The sequence below is a fragment of the Pezoporus flaviventris genome, unplaced genomic scaffold (assembly GCF_033815535.1).
Source record: "Pezoporus flaviventris isolate CSIRO_AGI_PZ_B2104156 unplaced genomic scaffold, CSIRO_AGI_Pfla_v1 ptg000013l, whole genome shotgun sequence".
Lineage (NCBI taxonomy): Eukaryota > Metazoa > Chordata > Aves > Psittaciformes > Psittacidae > Pezoporus > Pezoporus flaviventris.
In genome coordinates, this window is record NW_026892561.1 from 567,247 (window position 1) to 583,499 (window position 16,253).

The 16,253-nt window shown below is 42.3% G+C and overlaps 1 protein-coding gene across 16 annotated transcripts in view; it reads right to left on the minus strand.

Moving 5' to 3' along the window:
• FGGY (FGGY carbohydrate kinase domain containing) overlaps positions 1 to 16,253 on the minus strand; it is a 322,855-nt gene that overhangs the window by 126,422 nt on the left and 180,180 nt on the right. For 13 of the 16 annotated variants that reach the window (XR_009743019.1, XM_061451142.1, XM_061451143.1 and 10 more), the window contains 2 exons: positions 3,226 to 3,438; positions 1,214 to 1,325 (listed from right to left, as the gene is read on the minus strand). Coding sequence is in view for 15 of the 16 variants with exons in the window: in XM_061451142.1 (XP_061307126.1) it covers positions 1,214 to 1,325; positions 3,226 to 3,438 (325 nt within the window). In the remaining variant the exon portion in view is untranslated. Of the gene's footprint in view, positions 1 to 1,213; positions 1,326 to 3,225; positions 3,439 to 7,520; positions 7,713 to 8,555; positions 8,842 to 15,667; positions 15,791 to 16,253 lie in introns of those variants that run through there. The other 3 variants (XM_061451147.1, XM_061451146.1, XM_061451145.1) reach the window with 3 other exon arrangements.

Sequence of the window (16,253 nt, forward strand, 5' to 3'; positions counted from 1 at the left end):
TTCCTTTCAGGAGGGTAATTTGCTGCAATGCCTTTATTTTGGATGTGGAATGAAAAAGCATTTGGCAAGTCTGCAGAATACATGAGAACAAGGAGAACGTCTTATCAAAGTTAACCTACAGAGGACCTGCTAGACAGGTGGACTAGTAATCCAGATGACACTTGAGATTCCTCTCATGCTAAATTGAATCTTGAAAACATACTCTAAGACAAGGTAGAGGTATGACACACCACTTACATGGTCTGAAACACAACTTAGAACTGTGAGACAACCACACCATGTCCATACCAGTGTGACAGTATTCAGTGTGTTCTTGTCTTTTTATTTAACACCACCACTACGTAAACTCAAAGTTCTTAAGGATATCAGAGAACAAAAAATGAGAACTGAATTTGACTCATTAGCCCAAAATAGCCCCAGACATCATTAGGCATTGAACAGAATGTAAGAGACTCTCAAACTGAAAAACAAATACTCCCATCTAAATTTAGCAAAGGACATTTTGGGGGGCAAAGCTGGGGCTTTGCGAAGGGTAGGAGGAGATGACAAATACAACTGAGAACAGACAGGGAACATACACAGAATTGTGATTATGGCCCTGTAACTACTGAGTTAGCACACACCTCATCTTAAATGGGATCCAGTGAAAAAATCATCACAGACTTTTTGTCTTATGAATCATCTTCTCAAATACTAATTAAGAAATTACAATTTTTAGAGGAACATCACAGACTTTCTGAAGTTTAGCACTGTCCCAAAGACAGAACACCAGGGTAGTAAGATACACAAACTGAATCTCTTGCCTGCCACCCCATAACAGAGTAATCTGTTAGACTATACTCACATGAACATTTTCAGCAATCCTTTAGCCAGTGTGAATGGGCATTTATAAAAGCTGTGATTAGTGAAGTCTGAAGGAGGAGAAAACATGCAGGAAAGAAAAACGAGCATAGACTTCTCTAAGAAGCAGTCTCTTTGAGCCAAGATGAATGAATTGGATCTTAGGATGCTGAACATTTAGCCAGACTAAGCAATTCTCATCTCAGATCTAATTTTGCACTAGAATTAAAACAGTAAAACTCTCACAAAAAGGATTTCCTGCCATCTATATCTCCAATAGTTAGCCCTGTAACTTGGCATTTGGATGAAATTGTTTGCTCACATCAGTGGTCAGTCATGCACAGTAACACCAGCTTTTGTGCTGGAGTCCTACCTTCACAGTTGACTGCCAAAGGTTGGAATTGTTTATCCACAACAACAAGGGAACATGTAGCATCAAACCCAACCCCTCGAATGTGGCTAGCATCTACTCCAGAGACAACTTTCTGTAAATATACAAAACATACACGAATACAAACATTATCCATATATATGCAGGTGCTGTGTGAACTGATGAGTACAGAAAATGAGTTACAAATTATAAGATCAAACTCTAAAAGTTCTGAGATTCAGTATTCTTTAACACCTCCAATCAAAAATACACCAAATTACCAAAACTCTTTGGTTTTCAAAACTAAATTCAAAGGTCCATGAAGTTCTTTAACAGCTTTTTAATTTTACTAGCCACAGTCCTGCACAAAAGCAGGAAGCTTCAGAAAATAAAGCTAGCAGAAAACCAGCAATGTGAATTTTCTTGCTCTTTTAAAAGCTTGGAGTTCAGCTCCAAGTGAAGCATGGGCACAGGATCAGGGTCAAGCATTCCCATCAGTTACCTCACTCAGTTCCCACTTATGAAAGCTTTGCAGAATTGCTTTTTAATATTGTGCCACAGCTTTTTGTCTTGCAATAGCAAAGGGACCCAAAACTAAAGTTGATCAAAAGCTGTAGCAGTGATAATACTTCTGTAAGGCACACCTTTCCAAAGGCTCTGTTACCAAGAGTTTGGATAGCATACTTTTGGGAAGATTTTCCAAAACAAACAAAAAACTCACTGCCCCAAAGAGGCTGAACTTCATGGCTTCCAGCAGCACTGGAAAAAGAAACACAACACCCACATGGATTAAGTGCCAAATGAGGTTGCAAGACACCTAAAATGTAACACTATAATAAATTGTCACTTCTCAGCAACAATAAAAATATCATTATTTTAATTAATACTATAACGAACGACTTTCACTACAGTGCCAGTCTCTTACTGGCTCTGTAACAGTATAGTTCCAAAGCCTGTATTTTATTGCTTACATACAAGAGATCGTATTTAAACAGGTTCAGAGCAAGAATAAAGCAATTCACAAGGAGAAAAATCAAGTAAGTAGAATAAAAGACTCTCTCTGCTTTAACATCAAGGTGTTCTTCCCTGTCACTCACTTCTTCCTACCCCCTCACCTCAACTCCTTCATCTCAGGGCATTTCTGCAGAGCCAAGCTCATGAATGTTTGAAAAGGCTGATCAATAACAAGGGAATGGGTGAACTGTCCACCTGCAAATTACCAAGCACATCATGAATATTTAAAAAGCCAACCTTAGAACATGGAGCAGGCCAGGGCTTTATTAAGAAAGATGAAATGGTCTATATGAGCATTGCCACACAAGGTCACTCATTTACTTTTACCACCAGCACATACAGGCAGCTCTTTGGATCAGAGGGTACAAAGAGGTACAAATTTTCCCTTTTACTAAGGTTTATTTCAATTCATGGTTATGTTTGAGACTATCCACAAACATATAAAATTTATTTTGGTCTTATAATACTGGATCCTCTTATAATGAGGATCACAGGTAAGAGATGTTAATGGTAGGCACCATTTACAAACCGGATTACAATTTCTCTACAATAAATACTGCTTTGTGACTCCAATGGAGCACAATGCACATCTTTAAATATATGCATAACCAGGTTCTGAGCAACTTCTGCTCCTCAAAGAACTGTCTTGTGGATATAACGTACATGACAGAAACAAAACCCACAGATGTGACTCTTGCGGGCAGTGGGCAAGTACTTCACCTGAACTAACAGTGAAAAGGAAAGCCTTTCATTCCATTTTCAGTTGTAGCACAAGCTTGTTTTACTCTGGCCTCAAGTTCCTCACCTGTATCACATTCACTGAGACTATATCAGCCATATCCTCAAGATAGCTTTAATGCACAAGGATGGTTACAAGTTATACAGTAATACAGCAAGCACAAAACTGAATATTAAATGCTAGTGATTAGAAGACCTTAAACTTTCCAAATTTGAGGATCTACCTGCAACATATCTCCTTCATTTTCTTTTTCTTCACGTACCTTTGTGACTGAGCAGCAAGCAGCCCATATGTCCGCAGAGGATTGCTCATAGTGGTCTGGTTGGGGCTCCCAAATTTGGATTGGCTGCTCTGCATGTGCCACCACTGTCCCAAGCCCATCGACCAATGCTGCGCGAACACTTGCTGAGCCAACGTCAATTCCAACATAGTATTTTTCTGGAGTCTGTTTCTTACCGTGCATTTTTAATACAACCTGTCAGGAGAAATAAAAAAGGTGTTAAAAACAGATAAAATGACTGATGATGGAAAACTGTACACAACAGGATGAGATGCTGCAGAGGCAGTTCGCTTATTTTTTTCAGTAAGTCTTCACTTGGCATTTAATTGCTTTGAGTGCTCAAGTTTTGCACTACTTGTACCTTTTTTATTCAAATGTCTGTGTGTAAGTTACATGGCACAGAAGCTCCTGAAAAGCAAATTGTAAATGTGCATGAATGCAATCAAGGAAATGAGCTGTGGTCATACAGTATCATGTCTACATAAAGGGGAAAAGAGAGAAGGAGATAGGAAGGGAAAGGTACAGTTTCAAACTCAGCAGAAATCAGGAGCTGGTGCTTTACACAGAAGGGATATTTCAACCCAGAAACTCCTGGGATTTCCAGCATCAGATGCCTGCTAAGTTGAATTCACCTCTAGAAAGGACAACAAAAATCACCACAGGTATGTCGTTGCCTCAGTGCAAACAAATTACACTCCTGAAAGCAGTGAAAGGGGCGGTGCGATGGGCTCAGCTGAACCCTCACCTGAAAAGGAAGGACAAGCCAAGAGCTGCTGCCTCCCGTGCAGCCAACCAGCTTCTGAGTGGCATATTCCTGCTGAATGAGCCAGCAAGTCAGGCTGAATGTCTGCAGAACCTGAACAGTTTGCCTCCCCCAAAAAGTGGCCTGATGCTGATAATTTTATGTGGCATCTGGTACACCTTACCCAATTTGGGGGAGGGAGGAACCACATGAAGAAAAAACTGGTTCAGTTTTTAAAAGCTATCCAGCATCAATCCACACCATTGTGAAGATTCAGAAAACTATTTGCTGAAAAAGTGTCTCTGGCAACCTACAAGAACAGAGTGAGGTTAATTATTCACACTGAGTCGCTGATTTCACTATATTACGGTTAACTATCTGACATTTAATACAGCAACAAATGCACTGTACTCAATTTCTCACAGTTTGTCCCTAATTAATAGTTAACATCTACATTTTAGTCAAGCTGGGATGATACTAAGGAAGAGCTTATACAAAGTATTTGAAACATCAGACAAGTACCAAGGTTAGTGTTCATGTGAATCGTTAAGCCTCTGAAACACACAAAACTCAGCTGAGACATAGCTTCTGTTTTCCAGAAAATGGATGGATCAATTATGATGTGATGAATACCCAGTATTTACACAGCATCAACATGGCTCTACCTAAAAACAGCCCACCTCTCCCAAAGAAATGACCTGCATTACTTCTGTATATGAAAGATGGGTTGGGAGGGCTATAGGCAAAGGGGGAAAGATTTGGGAAGCACTGCTTAGTAATACGATTACCCACATTTCAAATTAATCCTGGGGTTATTTTTAATAACTAGAATTTAGCAGCAAATATACCAAAAGCCTGATAGAAACAGCAGTGGAGCAGAAATTGGTGAAAGTCCTCTCCCTTCAGACAATACTGATCATAGAGGCACATAAATTGTACTCAACTTTGGAAGCAATGTTTTTTACTTGTTTTATTTCTACAAGGCAGAAAACCAAACCTTTCTTTCCCCACTACCAAAACATCTTGAGTGCAGGTCAACATCTATCCTTGGGTATCACTTTGAATCACAGAATCAACCAGGTTGGACTTGATGATCTTAAAGGTCTTTTCCAACTTTACCCCAGGACTGCCAAGTCCACCAGTAAGCTATGTCACTAAGGGCCTCCACATGCTTTTTTACCAATTCCAGGGATAGTAATTCTACCAGTGCCCTGGGCAGACTGCTCCAATGCCTGACCACCCTTTTGGAGAAGAAATATTTCCTAATCTCCAGTGTAAACCTCCCCTGGGGCAGCTTGAGGCTGTTTCCTCTTGTCCTGCCGTTTGTTACTTGGAAGAGACTGACCCCCACCTCACTACAACTCCTGTCAGGCAGCTGTGGAAAGCAATAAGGTCCCCCCTGAGCCTTTTCCTTTCCTGACTAAACTTCTCAGTCATTCCTCATCACACTTGTACATCAGCTCTGTTGCCCTTTTCTGGCCCTGAACATAGTATTGGCACAATATAAGTGGCTGTTCACATCTACAGTTGGCTTGTAACCACCACTATGGATGGCTTTTACAAATTTATAATCACTGAGATTTAGAGGTAGCAGGTGAAATAAAGAATTAAAGAAAGGGAGACCCTTACCTCAGAAAACTCCAAGCATCATTCCAGATAATAACTAAGCTAGGCAATAGCTGAATTACAACAAAGTTTAATTTAAAACAGCATAAGCCAACACTTTGGCTAAAGAAACCTGCCCAGCTTTCCCTCATCCTACCCCTTAAATGGTTCATAGAAATGTGGTTAGTCTGTGGAGATGCTGCCACAACCTGTCCCATACAATCACTTTGTACTGCCTGAATCTACCATTCCATGCCTAGACACCACTGCTGGGGGCCAGGGACAAATTTTAACTTCTCTGCTTAGACAGCATCAGCATGAAGGAGTCCTCTCCATCACTAAAGCTCCTGAGCAACCTGGTACAAACCAAAGCAGGTACCACACCACATTCTGCACCATGGCAGGGACACTAGAGGAAGTTGTACAGAGCGTTAACTTCTAACAACATCAGAAACAAGACAGAAATCAAAGCTATAGAACATACTGCAGCACTGATGGCAACACTAGCTACTCTCTTTCAGCACACTGATTCTCCCCAGTAGCTTAGGTGCAACACACACTAATCTTGTTAAGCAAGGTCATCTGTTCAAGCAATGAGCAATCAGCTAAAAATAATGGTGTGCCATGAGCCTAACACCCAGGAATACTGGCAAGAAAGTTGGCTTTATTTTCTTGGCCCTGGCTCTATGACCTGGTCAGATTAACAAAAGCTAATGCCTCTGACAGAGAGAGGACAATTCTCCTGATATCAGTGATTAATACTGCATCTGTCAGCTGGGGATACTTACAGCACTCTGCATCTTTCTTTTAGCCCTTGGCTGTAAAAGCAGTTTTAAGACATTCTTTTCAACAGATGATGATCACTTTTTAATTCTCCTCACAGCTTAAGAGGCTGGCTGCAGATGCTGCTGGCTACTTGCAAGAAACTGTACTATGAAGAAATTGCCTAAGACTATTCCTGATACTGTCTCACGAATTTCCCTGTTTTTCCCCTATTTCGGCACTGCCTTTAGCTGCTGACTCATAAAAGATGAGAATAAACCACAAGCTGCAAAGCAGATCATTTTTTTTTAACATAGGCAAATCTTTCTTACTTGCTTTTCACAAAATACAACTAGAAAAAGGAGTGTTTTACATCCTGCCTCCTTCTCACATATACAATGTTACTCTAAATTTTTATTTCTCTTCCTTGTATGGCAGCCTTGATTTTAGCTCATTAATGTGTTTTTGCCACTTGGAGAATAAGCTTAACAGATGTTAGAGCATTAAGCTCATAGTACCTCCTACTCAGCACTTAAAATTATGGCTTTGCATTGGATTCTTCCCACAAACATTTGAAACCTGGAACCCAATAAGCCCATGTAATGTTTACTTTCCTTTTTTCCTTACTAAGCAACCAGGATGTGCATGTGCGAGTGACTGGGCAGGAAGCAGAGTTTGTTTCTATGCTCAAGCAGCACAGATCAGTTTATGTGGAGCCACTAGTTTAATTCTGTAAATCAGTGCACATAAGAAAGAGTTAAGTGACAAAGTCCAAACTATTTTAACTGGTCTTTCTCTGAGTAAAGCTCACCTAGATTTACAAAACAGTAGTTCGATATCTTACCAAGAAGGGTTCAGAGTAAACATTAATCCCTTTTTTCAAGCACTTAGTTACTGAGGCTGTTCAAAGTACAACGTCTCTGCAATACGATCTCATCTGCTGACAAAACCACGATTTGATGCCAAGGTTTCTTCTGGAATACCAATCACTTGGCATGCCACCTACTTGTCAACCAGATCCACTAAAAGTACTGTCTTTAGGTTGTAAGTATTACCAATTAGGGACTCTGTCCACAGGTATCTTTCCAGTACCTGAGAACTCAGCAGTGAGGTTGGTCAAAAATCTTTACCCAAAGTACTTTAATAAGAATTTAAAGAGAAATGTTACCATTCAGTTTTGTTTACAGGAGATTCCTTTGGTACAAGAGGAAGCTCCAAATCAGAAATGAAGAAACTCTTTAATGGAGTTCAGAGATAGTAGAAGATCCCAGCACAAACTTCTTGCTTTGGAATCTGGACACCAACTTTCATTGCCATGCACGAAAGAAAACTTTGGTCTGGATTTTGTATCTACTGGGTTCTTAGCATACAGCTTCTGCAGTCAATACAATCATGAGGAAAACAGTGAACCAGGAAAACAACTAAAATAAAAAGCCCTAAAGGTCCAGTCAGACAAGTCAATTCCTTGCACACGATATTCCTAAGACACCAAAATGTTTGATGCATATTTATGGATTTCCCGTGGTGAAGAGCAGTGGTGATAATACCTTCTACATCCCTGAAGTATATCTACCTCAGGAAGCCTGGCTTCTTGAAGGCAAGAAAAAGGCTTCCAAAGCTTCAAAGCAACTCTGCCTGTTCATTGCAGAATAAGGGCCTCACATTTACTTCTTATTTTAATTTGAAAACAGAAAGAAAGGGAGAGAGAGGGGAAAAAAAATCATTTTAAAAAGACAATTCCAGCTTGACTGTGTTAGTCCAGGACTATAACTACTAATACAGGACAAGAAGCCAAAATTCTCTCCAAGCACTAAAACAGCAAAGGTCTCTGCAAATCACAGCAGGGACAGAATGGCTTTTCAAACAAGCATTTATGATCAAAGGGCTACAGCATATGATAAATATTTATATGGCCCATTAAATAATAGTCTGTATAAATATTATTCAAAATGTGCATGCTGGAAACCACAGACTTCCCAGTTTATCCTTAAACAAATGTGCTAGTTTTCCCACATAAGCAATGAAAAAAAGGACAGGAGAAACTGTCATTTGCAAAAATTTCTTTATAAAAAAATGAAAACCCTTAACATTGCTTCTTTTAATCTAAAAGCAATGACTAAGCAACCAGAGGACTGCTTCATTACAACTATTAAACTCAGTCTGTCCTACCTTGCTACAGAGTTATCAAAGTGCCAGGACATACCTTTGTTAAAGCTACAGGAGAGGAACGCTGCCCACTCACATGAATGCAGGCTGGAGCTCAGCACAAGTATTTATCAGCTGTAAGTATAGATTTTGTGGTACCGTGTTTAAATCCAAGGAATTCTGAAGGACTGGCATGTCTGTTTGAAACTTTGATCTTTGGAACGCTGCAGGCTGCCCAGACCAGGGGATCACAGATAAACAGTATTTTTTTAGTAGTGCAGCTGTGCTTTTCTATGGATTACCAAGCATAAGATTAACAAACTCAAATTAGGCTTTATAATCTTAGTGTGAAAAGATCTAAAAATGTTTAACAAAAGCTCTTTTTCAATTGTAGGAGGGCAATAAAACCCAAGAAGCAGGTTTTGATATTATATTGGAAATTCAGAACTTTGTTGGCTTTCTAGAGTTTTGGTAAGCCAACAAAAGTGGTGGTGGTAGAGCAGCAATCTCTTCTTGAAGACAGTGTGCTCCCTTTCCTCTTCCAGGTTCTTTAATTCCTGTTTGGATGTGAAAAGACAAAGGCAGCACATGTCTGTGTGGGAGAGTGGGAGCAGATGGGGAATTCAAATGCTATGTTGAAGGGCAGTACTAATATAGAATAATACCTTTAAAATGCCCAAGGGACTGTGCTATAACTATCAACAAGCATTTATTTTTCAGCTCCCCAACAGCAAACAAAACAAAAACAAGGAACAAAAGCACACCTCCTCTCCCCTTTTCCCTTTCCAAAACAGAAACACGTACATGCAGGAGATTGCTGCCTTAGGAATGTGGGGACTGTGTTAACAATAACAAAACTGGAGCAAGTTAAAAACCAAACTGGAGCAAGTTAAAAACCAAGCTGGAGAAAGTTTGCTTCTCCATTAAAAACCAAGCACTTCAAGGTTATTTCATTCATTCTCTGGTGAATTCTGCAGAGCTTTCTCACACCTCAGAACAACAAAAAACCAGCTTCAAATACTGGAAGAGATCTCATTTTAATAGAATCAGACACCAACTCCCAGTCCCATAATACTTACATTGTTCCACAAAAACCTTCCTAAATGTTCCACCAAAACTTTTCTAATTGCCCCCCCCCCCCTTACACTGTAATCCATTCTCAATAAAACCCACCACAGGGCTGAAAATATTCTACTACTTTCTAGTATCTCCTTTTCTCTCTATAAATAATTCACTATGTACTAATCTTCTGTAATGTCTCTCCATATGGGTGTTTTTTTCCCCTCTATCAGTGTCCAAGACAAAGCATTACTTCATCACTGCCTTCTGCCCTTTAATTGCAGCTTTTGTATTTTAAATACTTTCAGGCCAAACTACTTCCACCTGCTCTGAAATAAAACAAGACATATCCCAGTTTACCCTGGTGTAACTGATTAGCAAAGAAAGGAAAATGAGTAAGCAAATTATTCTAAGAAATGAGATCCAAAATTGATTTAGTTTCAGCTTCTACTGCCTACATAGCTATCACACTCATGAGCAGAAAGATGACAGCATGACCAGTGTCAACAAATATCAAGCTCCTAAATGCAGAACACAGCTGTTTTTCCCTATAATCTGCTCTAGGAGAGATCTGTACTAAAACAAAAAAATGATGCTCTCCTTCCAGTCTTGAACTCGCACTATGGGCAGATACAGCACATAGTACTGTTGATCAAGTAAGAGCAACAGCATTCTGGACCCTGATGAAAGAGAAGAGCACGGATGCAATGGGTCAGATGAAGGGTCCAATTAGTACAGTATCCTGCCACAAACAGCAGAAGCCATAAGAAAAGCATATGCCTGCCCTTTTCATCCAGCAATACTTCCCCAAGACACCTTCTTCCTCCTGCTATCTATAGCAGAGGCACTTCCTGAGCCAGAAATTTTATCTTTAGGATTAGCAGACCTTGAAGGATTTTTCCTCCCTGAATTTGTTTGTGCTCTTTCTGAATCCAGGGAAACTTTTGAAACTAACTGCAAACTACTGTGGTAATGAGTTACAAAGGTCTGTGTAAACAATGAATGAAAAAGTCCTTTCATTTGTTCTGAGCATGCCACCTGCTAGTTTTGTTTGATGTGCCTGAGTTCCAGAGCTAGAGGAGACATTAAGCAATGGCTCCATATTTACCTTCTCCAAGCAGTCACGATTACATTGCATTCTGAATTGGCCCCAGAAGGCTCACTGCAGCTGTCTACTGACCATGGCTGATGAGCTGAACTGACAATCTTAATGTGGTCAGGTATGTCAAAAAGCATTTTTCTGCTCTCTGACTGTTCATGGATGTGGCAGTAATTAAGTACCATAACAGAGTGCAGTAGTCCAGTACTAATATGCAGCTAGTAATGACCCCAAGACTGCTTTGGGCAAGTAGAGATACTGCTCAGAGATGCCCACAGCAGAAAAATAACATGCTGGTGTCAACTGAGAGGTGCTGCTTTGGAGCACAGAGGTGGCTACGGCAGGCCAGGGATTTCAAACTTCAAGCATTCCCAAAACACTTGCCTTCAAAGTTGGCTAAGAGGAATTCAGGGGCTCCTCCCTTGGAGAAGACTTGGCTACTGCTCACCCTGGTTTTCTTCAGAATGAATATCAAGGCACCCACATGTTTTTTGCATGCTCTGATAGGCCCTGCATCACAACAGGCATGAGAGTAACACCGCAGCGTGCCTCGCAAAGCTGCCTGGGCAGAGACAGGCTGTGAGGCCAAAGGCAGACCGGCTCTCACTCTAAGGTTAGCAATGTGACAGTGCCTAACTGGGCTGCCCCGTTTGCTCCCCGGCCTGTAACTGTGCTGCACAAAAGGAACCAGGTCAGCTCCCTGCTCCACTGTTCACCTAACACCAGGAACAGCAGGAAACAGCTGCAGAGAGGAGCTCTCAGGAAAAAGGAAGGCTGAGCAAAGAGCCACAAAATGAGAAGACACAATCTACTAGGGAAACCCAACAGCTCCAATTCCCGCCGGGGCTCTCTTGGCTCTGCTTGGACTGGACCATCACCTCAACAGCAGGGTTTGATGATGCATTCATTGAAGTCAGTGGCAAAACTCCCAGCCATATTAGCAGTTCAGAATTAAACTCTTGACACTTGTGAACATCGCAGGTGCACTCACACGTCTGCAGCATTTTGAATGCTTGCCATAACCCACAATTTGTCAAACAGAGGAAACATTCATCAGTTTATGCCAAGACACAATTCTCACGCTGGAAAACCTAAGGAATTAAGAGGGTATGTAGCAGCACCCTTTCTTCTCCACACCCTGAAAACAGCAACTGATAGAATTCACGTACACCAACCTATTTAGGTCCATTCCCTCCTCCTCTGCAGCTGCGTGCATCCCTAAAGGCTGTGCTAATGATCTGGCAGACAGACATGTCCCAAATGACACTGCAGAATGCTTGAAGCTCTGAAAGGAGACACTATCACAGTTTACATTGACTGTGAGGGGGAAAAAAATGCCATCTGATTATTACATAAATTCTAGCTGTAACAGCTTCATGACTAGTTGAAAGGAGGTAACAGGCTCCAAAATGACAGATGGACCCAAGTGGTTGGATACATCAGCTTCTTAACCTAATGCTAAGGAAGATCTTTCTTATTCCAATGTCTTTATCACTTTAACCTATCCCATGCTGGACAGAAAGAATAATTTCTACCCATTGCCAGTAAAACAGACTCAGATTCCTCTACTGTGACTTTTGTATTTTTTCATTTTCTTCTAGGCTACAATGGCATTGGAGAAACAAATTAAAGACAGTAAGCCAACAAAACACACAAAAACAAGCATACAGTAAACACACCCCTAGCGCAATGATGTTAATTCACAAAATATCTGTCTAAACTATAAAACACAACTTGGAGTAGAATGCAATTTGAAAGGCTCAACTGCAGTTCATGTAACCATACACACACCAGCTTTAAACTGCATTCCTGGAGCAAACCGCCTCGGCATCAGGAGCTTCAGGTTGGAGAACATACTCTTACCTGGCACCCTGGGTAAATAAAGCCATTCTGCTACTGTGGACACCAAATTCACCAGCTGAAGTTAATGCTGATAACTCTTAATTGCATCTGTAGATTCCAGTGCTACATCAAGGTTGAATTTGGCACTAGCTGTGGGATTACGTATCAGCAGATCAGTATAAAAATAATTTGTTCTGAGTTCACAGTTTTATGAAATGACAAAACATCAAAATTAGCATTCTGGCTGAAATCCACTGCATTTCCCATCAAGGCTTACACATTTAAGCAACATCTGAACCAACTGTCTATAATTACTCCTGGCAGATACTGGAACACTTAGGCCAGCAGTAGAGGCCATGGCGAAATCAATTTTTAAAGACATGCTGTAAACCACTTCTTTCAAGATGCTCAGCCCAGAGCAAATGTGTCCATAAGCCAAATCCACGGTTTACTATACAGTATTTGTTCACTCTTGCATAGTAAAAGCATGAGAAGAATGACAGCCCTGAGTAATCTGTCATTTTAAAATTAAACATTTATTTGGGCTGCAATTACAAAAACACTAGCCCTGCAGTTGCTGTCACAAGCACTTAAGGGGAAGTGAGGTTTCACATTAGTTTAGGTTAAAAGAAACACAACTTCAGCACCAAAATCAGATATCCAGATAGACCATACATGGGTAACCTGTCTATATCCCCTTCTTTACAGTGAAAGAAGAACCACATCTGTTCATCTGAACCCAGTGAGTCCTCTTCCTTCTCCCTGAATACATAGCTGTGGGGAGTATGTTGGTTGGTTGTTTTTTATCAATGTAAAATCTGCCTTCTTAATGATCCTATCAGTCTCCCAATTGCAAACTCCCACAACGACAAGCCTGAAAGGGTATCAGGCCAACACCTCCCTCTAAGTTCCCTTCAATGACTTTCTCAAAACATCTCAGAAGTCAAGAGCTTGTAAATTTGCTTGCCTCCAACAGCTGAAGGTCACAAATTCTGTTTCATGCTCAGTCTGAGTACTTTCCCTGTCACACATAAAAATACAGAGGGAAACTCAAGGGGCAGCTCAAGACACCAGCCAGAAAGTATGAACAAGAGGCAAGCAACCAGGCAATGCTGACCACAAATTTCCCTTTGAAAATGAAGCTCAGAAAAACATTTCTACCAAGGCTATGCCACTACCCATGATTTTGCACCTTTGATATTCTAGTTGCAGGTACCAGGGAAGACTTTCAATGTGAGTCATTTGAAAAGCCCAAGATACAAAACAGGAACACACAGGAGAGCTACTGTGATCCTCTACTGTAAATCTACGAGTTCTCAGGAAACATAAATCTCCAACAGAATCAAAAGAATGCTTAAAGGAAGAATGGCTTAAGAAAAGAAAGACTTGTGAGGAAGTACAAAAAAGAAAATCAGTAAGAGCCCATATTTAGAAGAGGACAACTTTTTTTTTTTTTTTTTTTTTCAAAAAAAACCCCAACATTTTAAAATGATAATTTAGCTGAGGACTGTTAGAAACACTGGACAGAGTAACAAAAGTGGCTAAGAATTCCCATAAAAACCTATCAGCATAGTACTAGTTTATTTAGTCTCTCCTGACACTATAAATTTCTTTTTGCTTGATCCTTTCAGCTGGGAACAGCTGTCACTACAAGAACCCAATTCCCCCATTTTCCTCTTTCATCCTATCCCATCCCAGTAAAATTTTGTTACCATATACCAGCACATATTCCTGAAGGGGGGAGTTATTATTTAAAGACACTTTACAATTTCAGTATGCTTTTGTACTGTATTTAAGTACATTTAGAAAAAAGTTAATTTCAATAAATTAACGGTCTTCCAGGATGAGGAAATACGCAAGGACAAAAAATAAGACCACCTTCACAGTAATGTGTCTGTTTATTACTTTCTAAGAACCTCAGAGACAAGAGCCCTCTCTTCTCCTTTCCCTAAATCTCTCTCTTAAGTGTCCTCCAGAGAAGAAGCACTGATGCTAAACTTACTAAACTAGCTAACAAGTCCCAGGCACCTCAGTTAGAGAAAAAATCTGCAAAGTCACCAGTTCCTAAGCGGCCCAAAGCACGTCACTAGTGAGGAATACAGCTGGTATGGTGAGCCTAGCACGAGTAAATTCCACCAGGTTACTAGGATGGGCTCTATGCCAGCCCACAAGCCTTATGAGAACTCAGGAACAAGTGCCATGCAAAGGAGATGGTGCTGCGAAGGTGTGAGAAAGCAGAGCTGCAATACAAGGAAAGAGGGAGTGGTAGAAGAGAGCAATGAGAAGACACCAGTGCCAGCAATACCTGTGCTGCCTGGAAACTACCAATTTGAGTAATGGCAAGAGACACATTTAAGGAAATCTCCCAGCGACCTGGAGGATTAAGAAAGTACTTAAGTGATGTACATGTCCCATCTGCCTATGCCAGGTCACCTGAATGCTGCCATTTAAAAAGGCATCTGAGAACCATAGAACGGTTTGGGTTGGAAAGGGCCTTAATATCATTCAGTTCCAACTCCCTGGCACGGGCAGGGACAACAAGGAAAATGGTGACTCCTCTGCCATGGTCCACAGGAGGACGCACTGGGAAGAAGCTATGTGCTTTACCCTTTGTGAAACCTTATGAGCCTCCCGGGGCGCTGCGCTACCTGGAGCCTCTCAGGGCTGTGACAAAGGGCAGACCAGTTCTCATTAAATTTAGGCCTTTTATATAGGCTGCGCTGTGGCGAAACATCAGCAAAAGCGAACTTCAGGAAGCCAGGCGGGGAGAATTGACAATAAATCCTGTAATACCCCACTAGCAACGCAACAACAGGCTCTGAAACTGATTCGGGCCAATTTAATCACGCAGCCAACGCGCGGCCTGCGGGTGCAGCGAGCGGGGCTCCCTGAGGAGAAACCCGGGGGAGCGGGGAGCGCGTTTACTTCAAAACCACCGCAATCGCGACGACGTTTCCCAGCCAGCAGCACCTCACGAACGGGAGCGGCGTTCTCCGAATGCCACCGCCTTCTGCTTTGAGCGTTGAGGGCCGGGCCGGGTGCCGTTAACGGCCGCAACGGCCGGCGGCGGCGCTGAGGGAGCGCGCGCAGCGCTGAGGGGCGGCACCAGGCTTGAAACGGGAAGCGGCGGGGGAGTCTCGGCCGCGTCCTGGCGAGCGGCAGTCACTTACTTGTCCGACCTGAAACACTACAATGGCAGCGCAGGGAGCGGGCTACACAAACCGCGCTTTTCCTGACAGGGCGATTTCCTGACCGCCGGCCGCTGCCGGGAAACCCGCCGCGCTCCCCCCCCCCACGTCCTCCTCCTCCTCCTCCTCCTGGTCGCGCTTGCGCTGCCGTCCCCCCTTGGTGGAGCGGAGAAGGGGAGGCGGGAGCCGGGCCGGGCCTCCCCCGCTCGCCTTTGAAGGCTGCGCCGGCCGGTGCCGGCATCTGGTTTGCATTTGGGGGCCCGCGAGCGGAGCTCGCCCCGAGCGCTGTGGAAGGGCTCTGCTGTGTGTTAGGCGTAACTGTCACGCCGAAGGCTTGCCCTGGAAAGCCGAGCGCGCACTTGTGCCCTGTCAGGAATTCAAGTGATACGAGTGGTTTTGCCTCGGAAAGGGAATCGTATTTCTCCTTTATTTAAAAGCGACTAGAGCAGAACCAAGGGGGTGGACGGGGGGTGGACTCTTTGTTGCTAAATCGTATTTCTCAGCCGAAGGCCTGCTGCCCTTCAGGAGTGCAGAACAGAAATAGTGGGGGGTTGCAAGAAGCCCCCCT